The sequence below is a fragment of the Dasypus novemcinctus genome, chromosome 8, assembly GCF_030445035.2.
Source record: "Dasypus novemcinctus isolate mDasNov1 chromosome 8, mDasNov1.1.hap2, whole genome shotgun sequence".
Taxonomy (NCBI): Eukaryota; Metazoa; Chordata; class Mammalia; order Cingulata; family Dasypodidae; genus Dasypus; species Dasypus novemcinctus.
The window spans coordinates 108530277-108553295 of NC_080680.1; the positions used below are offsets into that span (position 1 = coordinate 108530277).

Below are 23019 nucleotides of genomic sequence, written 5' to 3' on the forward strand. Positions count from 1 at the left end.
ACCTGGCCCAAGCACTGCTCCAAATGCCTCCAGCACTCCTGTTAGCCTCTGCCTCTTCTGTTTGTTCTTGTGCCTTTTCACTAGTCCAGTGATTGCTTATTTACAGCTACACAGATTGCAGATGGAAAAGAAAGGTCAGCCAGAATACATGTACACATTTACATAAATAGCCATGTGGCTGGTATGTGTCTGAATAGTCATAGTTTTTGGATAGTTAAGCATTTAAGCTACCGCTGATTGAGAACCAACTTACATACCCAAGGGTTTGGTAGGGGCCTTAACACTCAATTTCGTTTAGTCCTCAGAAAAACCCTAGGAAGCCAGTGCTGCTGTTTTCATTTCATACATGAATAATCTGAGATTCATAAAGATTAAGTCACTTTCACAAGGTCATTCAGGAACTAGCAAAAGGTGGAGTCAGAATTTGAACTCAGATCTGTAAGGTCCTATCTTAGTTCCAGGGATGCTGTAACAAAGTACCACAAACTAGGTTGCTTAAAACAGCAGAAACTTATTGTCTCTCTGTTCCAGAGGCTAGAAGTCTGAAATCAAGGTGGTGGCAGGGCTCTGTTCCCTCAGAAATCCATAAGGAGGTAGTTGATATGGGAGGAGTGTGTGTGGAAGGGTAGGGTGTGGGGTATGTGAGAATCTCTTATCTATATATATTTTAAAAGATTTATTTTTATTTATTTCTCTCCCTTCCCGCCCCCCTCCCCCATTTGTCTGCTATCTCTGTCCATTCGCTGTATGTTCTTCTGTGACCACTTTTATCCTTATCAGTGGCACCGGGAATCTGTGTTTCTTTTTGTTGCATCATCTTGTGTCAGCTCTCTGTGTGTGCAGCACCATTCTTGGGCAGGCTACACTTTCTTTCGCGCTGAGCGGCTCTCCTTACAGGGCACACTCCCTGCGCCCACGTGGGGCTTTACGCAGTGGGGGGGGACAGGACAGACACGCCAGCGTGGCAGGGCACTCCTTGTGCGCATTAGCACTGCGCATGGGCCAGCTCCACATGAGTTAAGGAGGCCCAGGGTTTGAACTGCGGACCTCCCATGTGGTAGGCGGACACCCTATCCATTGGGCCAAGTCTGCTTCCCTCTTATATTTTTTAATGTAACATTTTTTATGATCTATGTATCTTCAAATAATACAATTAAAAAAAAAAAGTAAATGCTAAGAAAAAAATGAAATCCATAGGGGAGACTCCTTCCTTGCCTCTTCCTCAATTCTGGAGGTTTCCTGGTAATCCCTGGTGTTCCTTGCCTTTAGTTGCAGCAGTTCAGTCCGTCTCTGTTGTTGCTTGGCTCCTCCCTCTAGGGTCTGTCTCTTCTCTTCTTCTTATAAGGACACCAGTCGTTTGGATTAGGGGCCCACCCTCCTCCAGTATGACCTCATCTTTTTTTTTTTTAAAGATTTATTTTTATTTATTTAATTCCCCTCCCCTCCCCCGGTTGTCTGTTTTCTGTGTCTTTTTGCTGCGTCTTGTTTCTTTGTCCGCTTCTGTTGTCATCAGCGGCACGGGAAGTGTGGGCGGCACCATTCCTCAACAGGCTGCTCCCTCCTTCGCGCTGGGCGGCTCTCCTTATGGGTGCATTCCTTGCGCGTGGGGCTCCCCTATGCGGGGGACACCCCTGTGTGGCACTGCACTCCTTGCGCGCATCAGCACTGCGCATGGGCCAGCTCCACACGGGTCAAGGAGGCCCGGGGCTTGAACCGCGGACCTCCCATGTGGTAGACGGACGCCCTAACCACTGGGCCAAAGTCCGTTTCCCAGACCTCATCTTAATTTAATGAATTCTATCTGCAACGACCCTATTTCCAAATGAGGTCACATTCTGAGGTTCTAGGGGCTTAGAATGTCACAGCTGTACCCATAACAGACACCAATGCCCTCACTCTTTCCCTATACCCGTGTTCCTTAAGCTCGAATCACTTGTATACTACCTAAACAATTTTTGCCATTTCTGAGTAGCACATACACTATTATTTACTTAAGAATTTTTAAAAACAACTTAAATTTATAATTTAAATTTATTGATTAAGGAAACTTTGTAATGTGTGTGGTATCTTGAATTTGATGAATTCAGGTGTATTTTTTTTCTAATGTACACAAAATATCACAAACATAAAAATTTATCACCAAAAATCATCCTAAAGTGTGTAATGCATTTTAAGAAAGCCATGCTACTTCTACCTATTTTGTGTGACTGTAAATTAAGATTTAAAAAAATAAAAGAAAGGAAACATATCAGAACTCTTACAGCCAAACATGCATTTATGTAAGTATTCAACTTGGAAAGCTACACCCTGATTTCCATGGTGCTGCTTGTCTTAGTTTGCCACAGTGCTGCCGAAGCAAAGTACCAGAAATGGGTTGGCTTTTATAAAAGGGATTTATTTGCAGTAAAAGCTTACAGTTCTGAGGCTGTGAAATGTCCAAATCAAGGCATCAGCAGAGATGCGTTCGTAGAGGTCCAGCCACATGGCAAAGCAAGATGGCCGCCAGTCTCTGCTGAGGTTCCTGCCTTCCCCTCAAGAATCTCCCAAACCCCGGAGTTTAGCTGTGGGCAACCAGGCATAGGGCTTGTCTCTTACCATGCCGCCTCTCTCTCAGTGCTCCCTTCTCTTCCCGAGGTCAGCTGTGAGCTGTCAGGGACATGGTTCTTCTCCTTTTGAACTACTCCCTGGACATGGTTCCTCTCCTCTTGAGCTACTCCGTGGAGGCCTCTTTCCAGTGCATCTGCTCTGCTGGTTCCAGACTCCCGACCTCTCTCAGCCTCTCCAGGCGTCTCTTTTCCTGCAGTCCTCTCTCTCACATGGCAAGATCAATATGGCAGCTTCCTTTCTTTCTCTCTATGTGTCTCTGTTTACATCAGACCCAGAAAAACAGCAGAGATGGAACTTGAGTCACATCTCACTCCTGATGTAGTCCAATCAAGAATGTCCCACCCACAGGAATGGATTAGTTAAAAAACATAATCTTTCTCTTTTTGGGATTCATCCAAGAATTTCAAAATGTCAAACTGCCATTGTCAAAACGTATTTGTTTTGGAATCCCTGCTTGGGAATTGCTTTTCAAGGTTTATGTTCATGAGTTTATGAGTTGCATTGGATCAATTGTATTACCTTTTTTTTTTTTTAAAGATTTATTACTCCCCCCCCCCCCTTTGTGGTTTGTTCCTTTCTTTGCTGTCTCTTCTCTGTGTCCATTCGCTGTGCGTTATTTCTGTATCTGCTTGTCTCCCTTTATTGCATCATCTTGCTACCCAAGCTCTCCGTGGCGCACTGACCGTCAGCTCTCTGCGGGCACGGGCTGGCCTGCCTTCACCAGGAGGCCCTGGGTCATTAACCCAGGGCTTCCCATATAGTAGACAGGAGCCCAACTGATTGAGCCACAGTCACTTGCCCAATTGTATTACTTTTGAAAGCAGAGACTGTTTTTTACTAGAAATGACATTGAGCCTGACAGTCTGTTTGGGCCACCTGAATTTATTCTGTATGCCTTGCATTGTTTCTATGAATAAAGAAAAAGTCTATAAAATTGGAAACCAGTGCCTGTCCTTGCACAATGGGACTTTGGAAAAGACCGATCTGTATTCACTATCTTCATTTCCCCTCCCATTCTCTTCCTAACCTGCTGATGGGATCCAATACCCTCACTGCACTGTAGCTCTCTTATCAAGGTCACAAATGACTACTTATTAGTCAAATGTATGTTCTAGTTTCAGTCCTCATTCCTCTTGACTTCTTTATAACACTGAACATTGCTGGTCTTCTAATCCATCCATTCAACCAATCAACCAATAATAAATATTTCCTGAATATCTTAGTCCAAGTCACTTTACTAGGTCCTGAAGATAGAGAGATAAACATGGTCTTTGCTATCATAAAGCTTATATTCAGGAGAGCTAGATATTAAGCAAATAACTCATAATTATTTAGTTAAAATTGTGGTAAGTACCGCAGAGAAATACTGGATGCTAAATAGAACCCATAACATTACACACACACACTTACATTGGTATAAACACACACACATGTGTACCCACACAGAGTCCAAAGCAAAGGTTTTTTATTACCCATTGAAACTTTAGTTCCCCAAATCCAATGCAGAGTTCAACTGGACCCTGTGGACTGTTCCTTTTTTTAAAAATTTTAAGCCAGAGAGACCTAAGTGTCCTGCAACTGGACAGGTCAAAGGCCTGTTCTCCCTACCTCTACCTAAAGTCAAACCTCAGATTGTGACACTGTGGGCACTCCATCATGGGAAGAACGAGCCATATGAGAGAAGAGAGAAAGAGATTGCACTTGTCCACAATGTCTTAATGACCTGCTCCAGACCTTTATTGGGCAGAGGACGAGGAGGTTGTGGCGGTGGGTAGGAAGAAAGGTATTAACTTTCAAGGAAGCATCCTCTTCTTTTCTGCATTGTTCCTTCTTCTCTGGTCTCCCCATGGGTTTCGGTGTTCCCCAGTGTTCTGCACTGGCCCACTCGCAATGCCCTGCCTGGATGTCTCACCAGCATCCATGCCTTCAATGACCATCTACATACTGATGACCTTCAAGACTATTTTTTCACCTAGACAGTGTGCAGATAACTCAGATTTAGCATGTCCTAAACACAGCTCTTTATTCACAAACCTGGTCTGACTCCTTCTATATAATGTATGAGAACAGTAAATGGCACCACCATCCATTCAGACTCTCAAGCTGGAGGGCTGGCAGTCTGCCTAGACTCCTCACTGTTCCTTATCTCTTACCGCTTATTGATTCTCCTTCAGAATTGTCTCTTGTTTTATAATGCATTGCCCTGATTTGGTCTCATTACCATTACCTCTTTGCTGAATTACTGCTTCTATGCAAAGGCTCTCAGCTGTGGAGTCTGACAGATCTAGTTTTGCCTGTTTACTAGCTGTATGACTCTTGGCAGGTTACTTAACCTCTTTAAGCCTGAGGTTTCTAAAAGAGACATAATATCCTAGGGTTATTTTGAAAATGAAATAAAATGATACCTTGGACATATGAGCATATTATCAGGTCCAAGTAAGAACTCAGTAAATGCTAATGCATTATTTTTGTTCTTGCTCCTTGTGACTGCTGAACGATGGGATCAAGTGTAGAAAGAGCTAATAAAACATATGTCATAACTGGGTAAACAGCACCATATTCTTTCCTCATGGCCTCCATTTCCTCTGCTGTCCAGTCTCTCCTTCAAAATACTCCTGAGTTATGTTTCTAGAAAGCAAATGGTTCCCATCACTGCCCTGCTTTTAGTTCTCCATTGCTCAGAGGAGTGAGTCTGAACTTGGGTTGGCAAGCCAGGCTTCTTCCAGTCTGACCCTGTCCTCTTCCTGCAGCCTCATTTCCCTCTTCCAGACACGTGACACTTCTGTCTCACCACAGTGAACATGCCAAACCTTTTTACTGGTCCAGGCATTAGGCCTGGTCTCTCTGCCTGCTTGGATGTCTTCCCCGTTCTTTAGTCAACTCATCCATTATGGTCTTGAAGACTGATTTGCCAGGTCTTCCAGTGAGAGTTGTGTCTTCTTTCTCTATGCCCTGCAGTACCTGTGTGTAACTGTAATTCAAATCATAGTTTAGCTTCTTTTGTGTCTGTTTTGTCCATTAGATGACACGCTTTCGGAGGGAAGGACTCATGTTCTCATCATCGTCACACTCTGGTGCCCGGATGGTAGGGTGCTTGGCATTCAGTCACCATTCAGTTAATGCCAAAAGGCAAATGAAGAGTCCTGGAGACAGTTTCAAAGAGAACTTGAAGAAATGTTTTCAATTATCAGTGCTATTGGAATAGGGCATAGTCTTCAAAGTGATCTATTTTTAAAAGGGCATGATTAATGTGGTGTTTCATTTCTGATATGTGTAGAAAGAAGTTTTCACAACTGATTTGTAGAACCTGGAGGGGGAAGCACCCAGACTTTGTTAGACTGCTCCTTGGGATGAAATATTTGCTAATCAGATCTGAACAAACCAAGCAACTCTCTTTGCAATGCTCAACCTTCTTCTCAGAAATTTAGGTCCCATCTGTGCAGAGAGCATAGCACAGGCTGGAGGCAGATGGCCTCTTTGGATGTCATTTGCAGTTGTCATAGTGAATGAGCAGAAAGGAAGGACGAGAAAGGAAACCTTCATGTCTGTGACTCCTTTCTCATTTCTGCTTGGTTCGCAGAGGGGCCCAGAGTGAGAAGGATTTGCTTTTCTGGTAAACCAGACAGAAGGGGAGGGGGTGAGATGTTTTCTTTTCCTTCTGGACCTGGTGGTAAGTTAGCATCAGTGGGATGTGTGAGTAAGCAGAGGGGTCCAGAGCTCTAGGGCTTTGAAAGGCAGTGGAGAGGGAAGGGGCCAGGGATGTTTGGAACTTGCTCATGCTGATACAAGAGAGGTGTTGACATCATCCTTCTGCTACCTGAGGGAGTGAACTGATAGGATCGTGGCCTCTCATAGAGTGTTCATGTCTACACCTGGAGTATTCCTTTGATTTCAAAGTATCCATGCTCTGGGGAGAAATATTGATGTAGAGACCCAGGAATGTTTTAGAGAGCCTTCGGTGACCCTCTGGTGTTTCTCTAGGTGGGAGTTTGCCTGCTTTTTTTCTCTCTCTGCCACCATTTGCTCTTAATTATTGAGAGCTGAACTGGGCTTACCCAAGACCAGGTAATGTGGGAAATAGTCTGTTGTATTGCTCCTAATGGGTTGATTTAGTTAAGATACAAAATCTTCAATGGGCAGAGAGATCCATGTATCAGGATCAAATCAAAGTGGTGTTGGTTTCGAGCAATGAGTTGACCTTACAGGTGCCTAAGATGCTTTGAGGCAAGCTTCCCTTGGAAGCTGAGAAGTGATGCACTGAAGGAAGGAAAAGGAGCTGAGTTGAGGAGAGTTACCTTTTGAGATGGAAAATTCTTGATGGGCACCCTGCCTTGAATTTCTCAGAAATCAGAGCCTGAGGCAGAGGGCTTATGTTTAAGATGCAATAGGGAATAAAATCCCAGGAAGCAGGTGTGTGGACCAAGGCAAGTAAAGGAGAGAAGGAAGGAGGGCCAATTCAAGGATGCTTTCTTGTGTGGGCCTCCACTAAGTGCATCTGAGTATTCCATCTGTGGAACTGCATCCTGAGAAGCTGTAGAAACTGCATCATAGGGCCGTCATTTAGAGGAACGAGAAGGGGAAGCATTTATCCCCTAGCTCCTGTCCCCATGGGGAGTTAACTTACTGGTTGCTCCAGATCAGTATACAAGACAAAGTCATGTCAGAGTCCATGCAGAGCTGGAGCAAGGAACAGGTGAGGCGGAGAGATTCTGAAGAATCCGTAGGAGGTGTCTGATTTAATGGGAACACTTGAATTTAGGAAGTGGAATATTCCTGTTTGGTGAAATAAGGATCTCTTCTCTAGGTATGACAGTATGATGACCTCTAGCTGCAGGATTTTTTTTTTTTAACGCAAGTGTAAATGGAATTGTTTCCTCAGTTACATTTTTGAAATGTTCATATCTAGTGTGTAAAAATACAAATGATTTTTGTATATTGATCTTGTATCCTGCCACCTTGCTCAACACATTTCTTAGCTCTAATAATTTATTTTTGGTGTTGTTTGTAGATTTCTTAGGATTTTCTATTTACAAGATCAAACCATCTGCAAATAGTGGTAGTTTTACTTATCTGCAGTAAATTTGATTATTGACTGACTGGGAATTTGGTTTTCAAGAAATAAAAAATAGATCCCCGCTTTTCCCATCTGAACAACTTCTGAGGTAATTGACTGCGTCCTTTGGAGACGATCTTACCTCAGGGAACAAAGGTGCTAGTATAGTTTTCCACATTGTCAAATTCATTGCACGGAATAAGGAGAATTTGTTTCAAATTTTAGACTATTTTAAAGAAGCAGAACAACCCCAGGAAATCAGGGGCTTCCTGAAAGGTGAGAATTAAATAACTTCAGTTAAAGGAATTCCAGAAGTGTCCAGGAAACTTGTGGAGAATTTACTTAGTTTAGCCAATGCTGCTCCTGAGGGATGGCCCTGTGTGGTGATACATGTTTTTCCTTCTTGGGAACAATAGTGACCTGACGCGCTCCATCAGCTGCCTGGGATGAGGGAGATGGGAAGCAGATCTTAACCTGTGCAGCTGTGGGGAAGGTTCCGGGCTCATCTCGGGCCCTCTTTCCATTCCACCTGAGTAGTGCACCAGTGGCATCCAGTGGCCTGTCATACTAATCACAGGTTGGAATTCCTGCCCACACTTGAGCGGACATCTGAGTCAGAGCACGATTGGTGTAGAAAGGATATCGCTGTGCAGATAAACTAAGTCATGCCCTTCAACAGTGGTCTTCATTAGGAGTTTTCCAAAGGCCATTGATATTTTTTTTGTGAGTGGATTCTCTCTTTTCCTCCTTTAGAAATAATAACAGAAATTAATGATGTATCAGTGTTTAATAATACCTGCATAAGGTGGCAAATCAACCCAGGAAGAATGAGCTCCGAGACTGTGTATGTGGTAAGTGGTCGACTTTTTCCTGCTGGGGCATCAGTGATATCTTCCATGAGAACATGAGTCAGAGGGATTTACTTCCTTAAGAGCTTCTTAATGTACTTGCTTTCCAATCCCATTGTCACATTAAAAAGTGAGCAGATTTTTCAAGCTATCTGGATTACTTTATTTTACTTTTTGTGTGTAATATATTTGCCATTCTGCAGGGTGTGTGTATGTGGGAAGTATTTATACTTGGCATCATCGTTATTGCTTGTTTCCAAGCACTTGTATTTCCCTCCTCCAGAGCAAGCCTGGAAGCATCTGCTGATTCGGTGCTGAATGCTGTGAGTGGTCCCCAGGCTGCCTCATTGGTCGCTGGTCATTTGTGGCCCCCCCTGGAGAGACACCTTCTTAGGGTTTATTGATTACTGAGCTGGCCAGACTTTATCACCAGGTACTCCCTGGTTGAGCAGTGTGGTGTAAAAGTGAGAGTAGGAGACTAGGGATCAGCACCGCAAAGGTCTCTCTCAGTTGTTCTAACTGGATTCACGGTGGGTTCACTTACATTTTTCCCTCGCCAAGATACACATAAGAGGACAACGGTTGGATGCGATGGACTCCATTCATGAGGAGACAGTCAACTTGACCACGGACAGCAGGACCCCAGAAGTGTGCCTACAGCTGTACCAAGGCACCAACTACACTGCGAGCATTTCCACTGCCCTTCCCAGACGCTCGGTGCCAGCCGTCATTGGGTTCCAGACAGCTGGTAGGTGGAGGTGAAGTCTCGTTTTGTCCTAAAAAATGCTAAGCACAGGATATGGGAAAATGGGCTTCAGAATCAGCTGTGGAGGATGTTTCATGTTTGCTTTGTGATGTGTGTAGCCTGTGGGGTCAGGGCCGGAGCAGGTCTAGAAGGAGAGATTCCCATCTTACTGCTGCCAGGCTGTAAGGGCACTGAGGTATTATTTCTCAGGTGGGTCCAGGTAATAAAAGGGCATTTAAAGGAGGAGACTATCAGGAGAGAATACAGTCAATTCTCAGTTATCTGAGGCAATAGAGGGTAGCCAAGTGGCTTATCTTTGATAGGAAACTTGAAAGTCAATTCTTGTCCTTACCTAGGAGAAAGAAGGAGCCAGGCAAACTGACCCAGAAACTTTACATCCTTGGTGGGGGTGGGAAATCATGTTTAGAGTGGTGAGTGAATAGGGGGAGGTGGACTTAGGGTACAGGAGAGCAGATATTGGGTGAAAAGAGGAAGCGTGGACAGGAGGGAGCTTCAACAAGTAGGACTATACCTCATTCACGTAATTGTCACATGGATTGTTATCACAGCATTGTGTCAATTATGATAAGATTAAAAAAAATAGTAATTCTGGTTATGGGGTGTCAGGACTAATTGAATACCTTGTGGGCAAACCCTGAGAAACAACTGTTGTCATTTATTATTTTGGGGGATTTGAGGTAGTTTCCCACTAGCTGTTTGATGTGTCACTTAAGAAAATGTATCTCAACCCTTAGGTATTACTGCCTGTAGGTACTGGGAGGTGACACATATTTGGCAGAAATAATTGAAAAACCTACTGGTTTTAGGAAATGGCACAAATTAGATCTCTGGGTACTTAGCAATAGATAAACAAAATGATTCCTTGCCAAGTAAATAATATGTAAGCAAAGATATTGTAAAATTAATGTAGGAACTAATTAAGAGAAACTTTGACAAAATTACTAATAAACTGCTGTGCAGTTATTAGGAATATGTCTTTTTAAAGTCAACCCCAAATATTAAATTTATCTGTCCATGTGTAGTCAGAATAATAATTTGCTGCTCATTGTTAGCTATTAATAGCAAAATCAGATGACCCCTTCCAATTAACTTCCATTGGGCAAGACATGGTCTTTGGAGTCAGCAGACCTGGTTTTGCATCTCAACTCTGCATTGAAGAGTGGGTGACATGGCTTAGCTATTTAATGTCCCTGGACAGCTTTCCTCTGTCTGGAATTTTAAATGGAAGTGGATTAAATTTGCAAGTTAATCTAGAAAGAATTGGGATTTACATAGAGTCATCCCAACTGGGAACAGGGTATGTTTCTACATTTACTCAGTGTCTTCTCAAGTCTTGTCTCCCTGGTCAGTGTATCTTATGCAATATCATAAAAATTGGTCATTCTCTTCTAGATCCCTCTCATTTAGTTGTCTGATTTCATGATCAAGATTGTACTAGTTCCCTTAAATTTTACTGGAAATTTTGTGTACTTTTTTATGCTCTGAAAAAGTTTATATCACTCTGGAATTATTCTCTGCCTTTAGAGATGGACACATTTCCTGATAAAGATCATCTAAATTCCATCCCTTTTGGGAGATAAATCATTGACAATTTTTTTTTTGTCATTTTCTTCCATGATTTTTGGTCTTAATATGTTACCTACATTTTCTCAAGTCAGTTTTTATAATTTATATTTATATACTTTATGTACTTCTAAAAAATTATCCATTTGGTTGAGATTTTAAATATATGGGCAAAACTGTCATATGGCATACTTACTGATAACTCCTTAGGGCTATAGGTTATATCCCCTTTCTGATTCCTAATTTTGTTTCTCTCTTTTTTTTTTAAATGATTTGATTAGCATGTATTGTCTGTTTTGTTACTCTCCCCGACCCCAAAGAATGAACTCTTGTGTTTGTAAATTGCTTTTCTTTTTTCTAACTCATGAATTTCTCCTTTATCTTTATTATTTCCTTCTTCCTGCTTCCTTAAGTTGTCTAAATTGTTCTTTTTCCAAATTCTTGAATTGAATTTTTAATTCAATTTTTTTCCATTCTTTCCTGCTTGATAATAAAAGATTTTTATCCTTTTTCTCCCATCTGCATTTGAGCTTTGGCAGAATTCCTTAGGCATTGATCAATGTTCTCTTTATCCTTACTTTCAAGACATGATATAATTGCTATTCTGATTTTTTCCTTTGATTGAAGAACTGTTTATGAGGATGTTAATATATATTCTCTTTATCCTTATGTTTGAAGCATTATATAATTGCTATTTTGATTTCCCCTCCCCATTGAAGAATAAATTATAAGTGTGTTATGCAGTCAGTATGTTGTTTTTTTATTTGCTTTGTCTTTTACATATACGCTTTACTGTTAATTTCTAGTTCTATCACATCATGATATATTTTGGGGGATTTATTGGCGCTTTGTTGGGGCTTACTATTAGACCAAAATTTGTAACTTCAGTAGGCGCTGGATAGTAAGGTAGAGTCTTTGCTTGTAGGTGGGGCAAAATCTAATCTTAAACCAACTTTATGGTTAATGTTATTTAATGGGTCTTCTGTTAATTTTTGCCTACTTGGATTTCATTTCCTCCTATTTCTTTTAGAAATTCTAGTTGTGGGAAGCGGATTTGGCTCAACTGATAGAGCATCCGCCTACCATACGGGAGGTCCAGGGTTCAAACCCAGGGCCTCCTGACCCGTGTGGTGAGCTGGCCCACGCACAGTGCTGATATGTGCAAGGAGTGTCGTCCCACGCAAGGGTGTTCCCCATGTAGGGGAGCCTCACGTGCAAGGAGTGTGCCCGTAAGGAGAGCCGCCCTGCGCGAAAAAAGTGCAGCCTGCCCAGGAATGGTGCCACACACGGAGAACTGATGCAATTAGATGATGCAACAAAAAAAAAGAGACACAGATTCCCGGTGCCACTGATGAGAATGCAAGCAGACAAAGAAGAACACACAGTGAATGGACACAGAGAGCAGACAACAGGGAACGGGGTGTAGGGAAGAGAAATAAATAAAAATAAATCTTTAAAAAAAAAGTTGGCTGTAGAAATAGAAATATTAAAAAAAAGAAATTCTAGTTGTTTCACAAATTTGATGCTTTGATATTTATGTTTATGACTGATATCTTAATTGCAGAGTAACTTTAGTAACAAATTACTTGCTTTATCCTGTTTAATATCTTTTGCCCTGATTTATGTTTTGATAGTAATTTTGATTTTCTTGATTTCTTTTTTGCTTGCATTTGCCTGCTATGCTTTTGCCACTCTTTTCCTTCTTAAAAGTTATCTGTATACCATCACTATAGGTGCACTCTAAGAGATGGCATTTGTTGTGATCCTTTATGAGAAAGGTATTATTTTTGAGTAGATAAGCTAGCCAATTTACACTATTGTTATTTGTGACATGGTTTTCTTCTGCTGTCATCTTATTTTAATTGTTTTTCTTTTTCTAATGCTACTTTGCTATGTCCTTTCTTTTCTTTTTGCTACATAGATTTTTCTTTCCAGTGATTCAGGAAGTATATATTTTGTTTTTATTCTACTAGTGGTTACCTTTTTATATATAAAAAACAACCTTATTTGGATGTGTATTTCTCTGATTACCATGTTCAGACTGAAATAATGTTAACTTCTCCCTGAATAAGATAAAGAAGTTAGCATTCTTTACTTCCTTTTTTTCCTCTCCTTCCCACTTCCCTTATTTTATTTGTTTAATATGATATATGATTCCCAGTTTCTAATTTCTAATTCTTTTATTAGAGAAGTTGTAGGCTTACAGAAAATATAGATTTCCCATATACCACCCTATTATTAACACCTTGCATTAGTGTGTTACATTTGTTACAATTGATGAAAGAATATTATATTGTACTGTTAACTATAGTCCATGGTTTACACACTGTATATCCAAAACCAGAGATTTATCATTACTTTTCATGCATTTGCATTTTAGGACCTATAGGAAATAAGAAGTGGAGTTATATACCAAAAATTACAATACAATCTTGCTGGCATTTATAATTACCCAAATGGTTACTTTTACCAGAGGTCTTTATTTCTTTATGCTGCTTTAACTATTGTCTATTGTCTTTTCCTTTCAGTTTGAAGAACTTCCTTGAACACTGCTTGTAGGGCAGATCTAGTGATGGTGAACTCTCTCACCTTTTGTTTATCTGAGAAAGTTTTCATCTCTCCCTCACTTTTGAAAGGAAGTCTTGCCAGATATAAATTCTTGGTTGGCAGTTGTGTTCTTTCAGCACTTTAAGAATTTCAATCCACTGCCTTCTGGCCACCATGGTTTCTGAAGGTTGGCACTTAATCTAATTGGGACTCCCTTGTACGTGACATGTTGGTTTTTTCTTGCAGCTTTCAGAATCCTCTCCTTGTCCTCTGCATTCAGCAATTTAATCAGTGTGTGGCAGGGTATATTTTTCTTCAAGTTTATTCTGTTTGGTGTTCTCTGGGCTCCTTGGATGTGCATATTCACATCTTTTGCTAAGTTTGGGAAGTTTTCTGTCATTATTTCTTGGAATATTCCTTCACCCCTTTCTCCCTTTCTTCTCCTTCTGGGAATCCCATAATGTATATACTGGTGCTCTTGATCACGTCCCAGAGGTCTCAGGCTGTTTTTGCTTTTTATAATTCATTTTCCTTTCTGCTCCTCAGCCTGATTCATTTCAATTGTCTCACCTTTAAGTTCCCCATATCTTTTGTACAGTCCTATGCTTTTTAATTATTTTTATTTTAGTAACATGTATACAACCTAAAGTTTCCCCTTTTAACCACATTCAAATATATAGTTCAGTGCAGTTAATTACAATCACAATGTTGTGCTACCATCACTGACACCCATTATTAAAACTTTTCCATCACCCCAAATAGAAACTCTATACAATTTAAGACATATGTTTTATGCCCCACCTACTGAAGTTCCATGAAGGAAGGTTATTTTAGTTTGCCAAAGGGCTGCTGATGCAAAGTACTAGAAATGGCTTGGATTTTATAATGGAAGTTTATTTGGGATAAAGCTTACAATTCCAAGACCATGAAATGACCAAATCAAGACACCATCAGAAATGCTTTCTCACCAAAGTCAGCTGCCGTGTGGTGAAGCAAGATGGCTGACAATCTCTGCCTAGGTCTCAGCCTTCTCTTACTCTCCAGGCTCATCATCTCTAGGAGCCCAGCTTCCAGAGCTCAGCTGTGAGCACCAGGCATAGGGCTTGTCTCTTACTGGGCATCCTCTCTCAGTCTTGGCTGCTCCACTTTCTTCCTGAGTTCAGCTGTGAGCTATCAGGAATATGGATCATCTCTCCTGGGCCTCAGCTTTTTGAGCCTCTCCAGGGCTTCTCTCCTTGAAGCTCAGTTGTTGACAAAACTGGAGTCCTTTCTCTCACGTTGCAGCATCAAATATGGCAGCTTCCTCTCTCTCACACAGGGAAAGATCAAATATGGCAAAACTCACTTTTCTTGTATATCTCTGTTTATTAGACCCAGTAAGAAGGCAGAGACTCAATCTGAGTCATGCCTCACTGACATGGTACAATTGAAAGGGTCTCACCTACAGGAATGGATTAGTTGAGAAACATAATCTTTCTCTTTTTGGGATTCATAAAATAATTTCAAACTGTCACAGAAGGTATTTCTGTTTCATTCACTTTTGAATCCTCAAAGCCTGAAACAACATCAGACACATACTAGACTTTGGGATTTTGATACAGAAATACCTTTCCTCAAGGAACTTTGGTTAGTGGGGCATATAAAAGTTAATGCTTTCACTAAGTTTTCCTAATACCGTGTGATCAGATTCCTGTCTATCTATACATTAGGAACGTTTCCTTTTTAAAAATATTTAACTATTGTTTTTCTTTCATTGCTCTTTTGGTTTTTCAAATACTCCTACTTGGGATTTCCTATCTGTCTGCGTTGGTCTTCCATTTTCTCCTTTTTATGTCCATGTATTTTTCCTCTGCATTGTATGAATGTGTAGCAAGTTTGTTCTCTATGCAATTTTGCATATATGCATTTTTATGTGTTGACATTTCTGATGTTTACCATTTCTAATGCTCTTTAAATTCTTGTGAAGCAGATTTGGCCCAATGGATAGGGCGTCCTCCTACCACATGGGAGGTCCAAGTTTCAAACCCAGGGTCTCCTGACCCATGTGATGAGCTGGCCCATGTGCAGTGCTGATGTGTGCAAAGAGTGCCCTGCCACGCAGGAGTGTCCTCCGCGTAGGGAAGCCCTAGGAGAGCCACCCAGCACAAAAAAATACAGCCCACCCTGGAGTGGCACTGTACACACAGAGAGCTGACGCAACAAGATGATGCAACAAAAAGAGACACGAATTCTGGGTGCCACTGACAATACAGGCGGACACAGAAGAACACACAGTGGGGGAAGCAGACTTGGCCCAATGGATAGGGCGTCCACTTACCACATGGGAGGTCTGCGGTTCAGACGCCGGGCCTCCTTGACCCGTGTGGAGCTGGCCCATGTGCAATGTTGATGCTCACAAGGAGTGCCTTGCCACACAGGGGTGTCCCCCATGTAGGACAGCCCCATGCGCAAGGAGTGCACCCCGTAAGGAGAGCCGCCCAGCGTGAAAGGAAGTGCAGCCTGCTCAGGAATGGCGCTGCATGCATGGAGAGCTGACATAGCAAGATGATGCAACAAAAAGAAACACAGATTCCTGGTGCCGCTGATAAGGATAGAAGCGCCCACAGAAGAGCACACAGCAAATGGACACAGAGAGCAGACAACTGCCCGGGGTGGGGGGTGGGTGGGAGAAATAAATAAAAAATAAATCTTAAAAAAAAACACACGCAGCAAATGGACACAGAGAGACAACTGGGAGGGGCGGAGAAGGGGAGAGAAAAAAATATATAAATTCTGTTGCACTTTCTTTTCTTTTCTTTTTTTTTGCTCATCTAGTTCCCTTTTTATTTCAGCCTCTCTTTCAATCAGTTTCCTCTTTGCTATCACAGTTTCTTATCATCTCATCCTTTTCTATTGTTTGAATACATCTTTAAATTTTAACTTGAAACTAAAACAGATACTGCTGATTTTACCATTACTTTGCTTGATTTTTTTTTCCCAAAAGTATGTTCATTCTGTATCTTCTGAGCATCATCTCCCTTTTCTTCTTTGTAGAATCATATACTTTCTTTTTTTTCCTTTCTTTCTTTCTCTTCTCTTCTGGATTATTCATCCTTGGAAGATAAAAGTTCTATCTAGGTCTGGTATTTGCCTCAAAATCAAATGACTGACATTGCCTTTCATCCATTTTATCTTATTTCATGTTAAGTGAATAATATTAGTATACTTATCTCATATCACATCTTGAAGGATTTTCTACTGGTCTGATGAGCCGGTGTCCTTTGGGAAGTGCCTGTGAGAAAGCCCACAGCCCTGAGCTTTAGTTCTCAGCACTTTGTCATTTTGATTAGTGAAAATGCTGCTCTTGGGCCAGCTCAGCACTGCCTGTCTCCTTTATGGTGCTACAGCACAAGAAGGCAGGAAAGAGCCCAGTCCCCCCCTACTGCCAACCCAGGCTCTCTGTCTGGTGACATTTCCAGGTCCTTAGGTCTTCCTTTAGCGGTCTTCTCTGCTACTGATCTCCAGTGTGCTATGGAAGAATTATTATCATTCTTTTTCTTTAAGATTTATTTATTTCTCCCCCCTCCCTCCATTGGCTGTTCTTTGTGTCCGTTTGCTGTGTGTTCTTCTGTGTCTGCTTGTATTTTTATTAAGTGGCTCCAGAAACCGATCCTGGGACCTTCTGGAACCAGAAAGAGGTGATCATTCTCTTGCACCACCTTAGCTCCCTGGTCTGCTGTGTCTCTTATTATCTCTTCTCTGTGTCTCTTTTTGTTGTATCATCTTGCTGTGCCAGCTCTCCTTGTGGGCCAGCACTCCTGCACGGGGCAGCACTCCTGAATGGGCCAGCACTCTGCATGGGCCAGCTTGCCAACAGGCCAGCTTGTCTTCACCAGGAGGCCCTGTGTATTGAACCCTGGACCTCCTATATGGTAGATGGGAGCCCAATTGCTTGAGCTACATCTGCTTGCCTATTGTCATTTTTATTACTATTTAGAATTTCATATTAGTAGTATTATTAATAGTAGTAGTAGGAAAGAATAATATATATTTCTTTACTCTGGCTGCCTAACAAAATTTCCTGATAAATTTTAAAGTAATACAGCTATCCAGGCTTCTCTTCAGATCTCTACTATGTCTGGGTGATTGTGATGTGCAGCTAAGATCAGGGCCCACTGAGCTAACTGATTCCATATGGAGCCTTCATCACTTGCTTATCTCATGAACTGTCCTAGCTTCTAGTCCCTACCTCTTTGGGTATCAGTTCTCCTCCAGTTTCTTCTGTTGAGACATTGAGATCAGACTCCTCTCCTTGCAAGGCAGGTGGACAGTACCTCTCAGTGTCTTTCTTCACTCTAGTCTTTTCAACACTGTACTGAGCAGAAATACTCTTCATGTTTCTGTCTTGTGTATGGCCACCAAAGCTTTTTTCCAACCCAGATGCAAATTTTGACCTATTTCTACTTATTCTCAGTCACTTCTGTCAGGCTTGGGGTTGAGAGGTGGGAGCTGGAAGTCTTTGTTCATGTTGCCATCATCCCCTGAATTGAGACTTTAATGATTATTTTGTGAAAAGCATATCAAGATAAGAACTATGCAAATGGTCCTTCTGCTTATGGTTTTTCTTTTTTCTTCCCTTTTTTTTTTTTTGAGGTACTGGGGGTTGGGAGTTGAACCTGAGATCTTGTATCTGGGAAGCCGACTCTCCACCACTGAGCCACATCAGCTTCCCTGAGTTGGTTTTACTGTTGGTTTTGCTTGTTGTTTGTTTTTGTTTTTTCAGGAGGCACTGGGAACCCAATCCTGGGCCTCCCATATGGAAGGTGGGTGCTCAACTGCATGAGCCACATCTGCTCCCCTCTGCTTATGTTTTGTTTGTATAGAAACATGAACTGTATGTAGTATTTCTTACAGATACACACACACACATTTCTTACATACATACATTTGGTATTCCTTAACACCATGTGCAAACATATGGCAATTTTTGTTTTGATGTCCTTAAAAGATCTTTAAAAAGAAAGTTGAAAAGGTAAAGGAGAGTTCTCTCTCATAATTATATTTTTACATTTTCCAATAATAGCCAGGAATATTTCCTCCCAGCTAATTGCCTTGTGCTGCATATATCAGTGATACAAAAATGCTGTGGATAATTCTGATTTTGACTAGAATAGTTTATTGTTATCACTATTACTTCTTAGGTACCAGATATTCCCTTGGAGAAAGACTCATAAGAGGTAGTTATAAAATTGTTTTTCTGATAGACATTTAAATGTTTTCTAATTGGCAGAAAATATATGGACTTGTTTGTTGGAAATTTGCCTTTCTTTGAAAATTACAAATCATCCTCTTTGGATTCTCTATGTCTTTTAAAATTCATTAGTAAAAATGTCTTATTTTTTACTCGATTAAGAAAATAGAGCATATGTGTGTATATATATATGTTTGTGTGTATGTGTGTATATATATATATAATAGAACATTGCAAGAATAGACTGCAGGGGGCATAAACTGACTTTTTTCTCCTACACAGTGGTTGAAACAAGCCTGCTTTCTGATGAGTTGACTGCCTTCCTACTCAGTTGACAGGACCTTGAGATAATTTTTGACGTGAGAACAAACATGCTTCTTCCTGGTCATCTACTTTCTGGCTGTTTTCTAGGTTGGAAAGTACCATCCCCGAGAGTCCAAATCCATGGCCTTTGACTTTTAGTCACATTTTTCCTTATTCTCAGGCTTTCTGGCTACTGGCATATCATTTTTCTTAGGGACTTTTCAAGTGATATGATTAGCTTTCTAAAAATATCACAGCTTTATTCGTTTACAGAGATTTTTACTGTGCATTGTTTCACTTGATTCTTTCAACAGCCTTGCAAAGTAGAAAAGGTAAGCTGTATTATCTTGATTTCACAAATAAGGAAATCGAAGTTCAGAGGATTAAGTGACTTAGTTAAGATACAGTTAAGAAGTTGTGGAGCCAGGAGTTGAAGCAAAGTTTGCTGATGCCAAATTTAATTTTCTTCCTGTTAAATCTCTCACGCTCTCTTAAGATGCTAAGAGTTTCAGTTGTACTTAGCCATGATGTGTTTTGTTCAGATGATGGAAACATTCTATATGTTCTCTCTTATCTTTCAGAAGGTCTCTTAGAAGATGGAATTTTCAATATTTCGATATTTAATGAAACTTGTTTGAAATTGAGGAGGCATTCAAGGAAAGTTGGAGCAGAGCAAATGTACCAAGTAAGATCTCTTATGCTATCAAAGAATCATGTCACTTAAAAATTTGAGTTGTCTACTAATGAGGATCCAAAGTTGTTAAAAACTTACAATGAATGAACTTCTATACAGTTTGTTATTATTATCTTTAAAAGATGATTACTGCAAGTGAGGGACTACATTGAAGAAAGACTATATTTGATGACTAACTATTATTTTATTTGTCTAGTATTTCACAATTATAATTTTGTGCATTAATAATTATAGCTTATTTTGTCATCAGTCACACCCGTTGACTTGGATTTGAAGAAACTCACTCACTGCATGGCTGTTGACCCTTACTTAATGTGATTTTTTTTAAACTTCACAAATATCAAGTAAAATTTCAAGTAAATTCAGGTCAGAACAGAGATTGTTATTTTGTATCATTTTTAGTGCCTAGCATATCATCTGGCCGAGGGTTCCCTCAGTAAATATTAAGTGAAAATCAATTAATTTGTTCAGAAACCATTGACCAATAGAATATCATGTATTAGAATTTAAAAATTCAAATTCAAAGTAGTGTAAATATACAAGTAAACAGGCAACTACAATATGGTATAATAAGTGCTTTGATAAAAAGCAAATAGATAATATATTAGGAGATTGTGTGTGTTATGTCCAGATACCATATTTTACAAAAAGCAAAGACTGTGCTAAGTCATAGTGAATGAGTAGGACTTGACCAAATAAAAGAGGTAAGGTATAAGGGTGAAGAAGGGTGTTGCAGACAAGTAGAGTGGCACATTGTATAATACGGAATGTGATTCTTTTAAAGATGTACAAAATAGAGCAGAGAAAGCAAGGGTGAGTGGAAAGATTTGAACCAAAATTCTAAGCAGTGGCCGTATCATGAAAAGCCCTGTATACTGAGGTTTTTGGGTTTGGATTTTATTTTTATATCTATGTGAAGCCATGGAAGGATTTTAAGCAGGTGAGTGAAATATTCAACTTTCTATATTAGAAAGAACACTGGGGCTACAGATTTTTGCAAATAACCCAAATAATGTAAGATGAAGATGATTTTTTGAATTAGAAAGGAAAGGAAGGTTTATTCAATAAATGGTTCTGGGACAATTGATTAACAACTTGGTTAAGAGAACAGATGGTTCCTACTTCACACCCTCTACTAAAATGAGTAAAAGTTAAATTGAAAAAGAAATTCGATCCTAAAATATGTAAAACACAATATAGGTGAATAATTATGTGATTATAAAAACAAATAAAATGAACATGCTTGATTGCCTAAAAATAAACATCTTCTGTGCATAAAAACAAAATTGAAAAACAAATCATAAAAAGGGGAAATGTTTGCTATGTATATGCTAGACAAAGATTAATTTATGTAACAGGTGAAACACTCCTAACAAATCTATTGGACACTGGATAAAAGTGAACATTCAAAAACAGTTTGCAAAAGAGCATATGCATATGAATATATATTGTGGTTTACTAGTAAGCAAAAAACAGAAATTTGACCATTAGGATATCATAATTCTCTTATGAACTAGGAGTAATCAACTGATAATATTCCGTACTCTTGAGGGGATTCTTATATATAGATGATGGCTACTTAAATTAGTATGGCTTTTTGGGAATAGTAGTTATGTATTTGTATCTACCAATAAATTTCTAGATGTTTATTATAAATAATTATTCAGACACATGCAGACAGATTAAGCTGTAGACATGATCTTTGAAGTTTTATTATAATAAGGGAAATTGGAAACAATTTAAATGTCCATCAATAGGGGTTTGGTTAAATAAATAACCATGTATTCATATCATGGAGCACAATGCAGACATGGAAAATATCTTTCCTTTACACTGGACAGCATTTGCTGCTGTTGACCAACATTCCTTTTGAATGGTCTCATTTTCTCTGTTGGTCTGATGGAAGGCCTTCACTGATCTCACCCAAATGCTGTTCCTACTATTTGCATTGTCTTTCCTCTGCTGACCTTTCATTTCCCCAACTCTTCTGGTTAATGTCGATTTCTCATGAAATCCACAATTAAGATGGGAAAACCTTCCCAGACCCCAAAGAGGGGGAGTCAGGTGTCCCTCCCAGGTGTTCCTAAAGCCTCCTGTATTGTCGCTCTTATCATTGGATATTTTATTTGCCTGGATACTTACCTGTAAGTTCCTGAAGGTTAGGAAATGTCTCTTATTAGCCATCGTATCCCCAACACTGAATACTCTGACTGGCAGATAGTCGTCACTCTTAAAGTGAGAGAGAAAAACCCAGGTGAAAGGACTGTGTTATAAAATGGTACATACAGCACGATTCAAAGTTTATAACTAAAAGGTAATTTTTGTCTGTGTTTGCATAGACTACACCATATGGAGTCTAGGATAGAGACTGATTTGGCAGAGATTCAGCCTACATAGTTTTGTGGTTTTCTCCAGCACATGTCAGAAGGCTGAATATGGAAGTGGTGAAGTCAAACAGCTGGATTGACCCGGGGTTTGAGTTTTCTAGAACGGGTGGAAATGAGAGCAAAGAGGTCATGGTACTGGGCAAGAAAATGCTTGAAGTGATGGACAATGATATCTGGGATAGAAGGGAAAGATGAGGATGGGTATGGTAGAATATTGGTAGAAAATCTTGAGTGAGGAAATCTTAGAAGATGTTTGAGAGAAATGAGCCAAAGTGGGAGTGAGTAGTCCAGAAGAATAGAGGAATGTGAGATCATAGTATAGCAGTTCTGATGATGACATGGGCTAGGGGACGGGTATGGAAGTGAGTGACTGAAGTGGACTCAAAGAAGTGCATAGCATTGAGCTTGAGGAACTCTAAAACCAGGTTTTGATGGCTTATCTGTAAGGACTTTTAAGTTACCCAAGAGGATGCTGGAAAATGGGGAGAGAAGAATTCTCATGAGCCAGATGTTAAGGTCTTGAATGACTGTGGAAGACTCTTGGTGAGGAGTCAAGACTGACAGTCACAAGGAGGGATGTGGGATAGTGTGGGCAATAACATAAGCATCAAAGGAAATGCTAAACGCCCTCTCCATCTTTAGTGTACTAGTGGACAAAGGGTCCATAATACTTCTGGGACCATCACAATTTTTCCCCCCTGTAAATCTTTTTTTTTTTTTAAAGATTTATTTTTTATTTATTTCTCTCCCCTTCTCCCCCCATTCCCCCGTTGTCTGCTCTCTGTGTCCATTTGCTGCGTGCTCTTCTTTGTCCGCTTCTGTTGTTGTCAGCAGCACGGGACTCTGTGTTTCTTTTTGTTGCGTCATCTTGTGTGTCAGCTCTCCGTGTGTGCGGCGCCATTCCTGGGCAGGCTGCACTTTCTTTCGTGCTGGGCGGCTCTCCTTATGGGGTGCACTCCTTGCTCGTGGGGCTCCCCTACACGGGGAAACCCCTGCATGGCACAGCACTCCTTGCACGTAT

At 40.4% G+C, this 23019-nt stretch overlaps 1 protein-coding gene across 4 annotated transcripts in view; it reads left to right on the forward strand.

Moving 5' to 3' along the window:
• Window positions 1-23019, forward strand: part of SUSD1 (sushi domain containing 1) — a 174680-nt gene that overhangs the window by 60726 nt on the left and 90935 nt on the right. For 2 of the 4 annotated variants that reach the window (XM_058302538.2, XM_058302539.2), the window contains exons 6-8: window positions 8414-8511; window positions 9070-9256; window positions 19499-19602. In XM_058302538.2, coding sequence (XP_058158521.1) covers window positions 8414-8511; window positions 9070-9256; window positions 19499-19602 — 389 coding nt within the window. The remainder of the gene's footprint in view (window positions 1-8413; window positions 8512-9069; window positions 9257-19498; window positions 19603-23019) is intronic. The other 2 variants (XM_058302540.2, XM_071217064.1) reach the window with 2 other exon arrangements.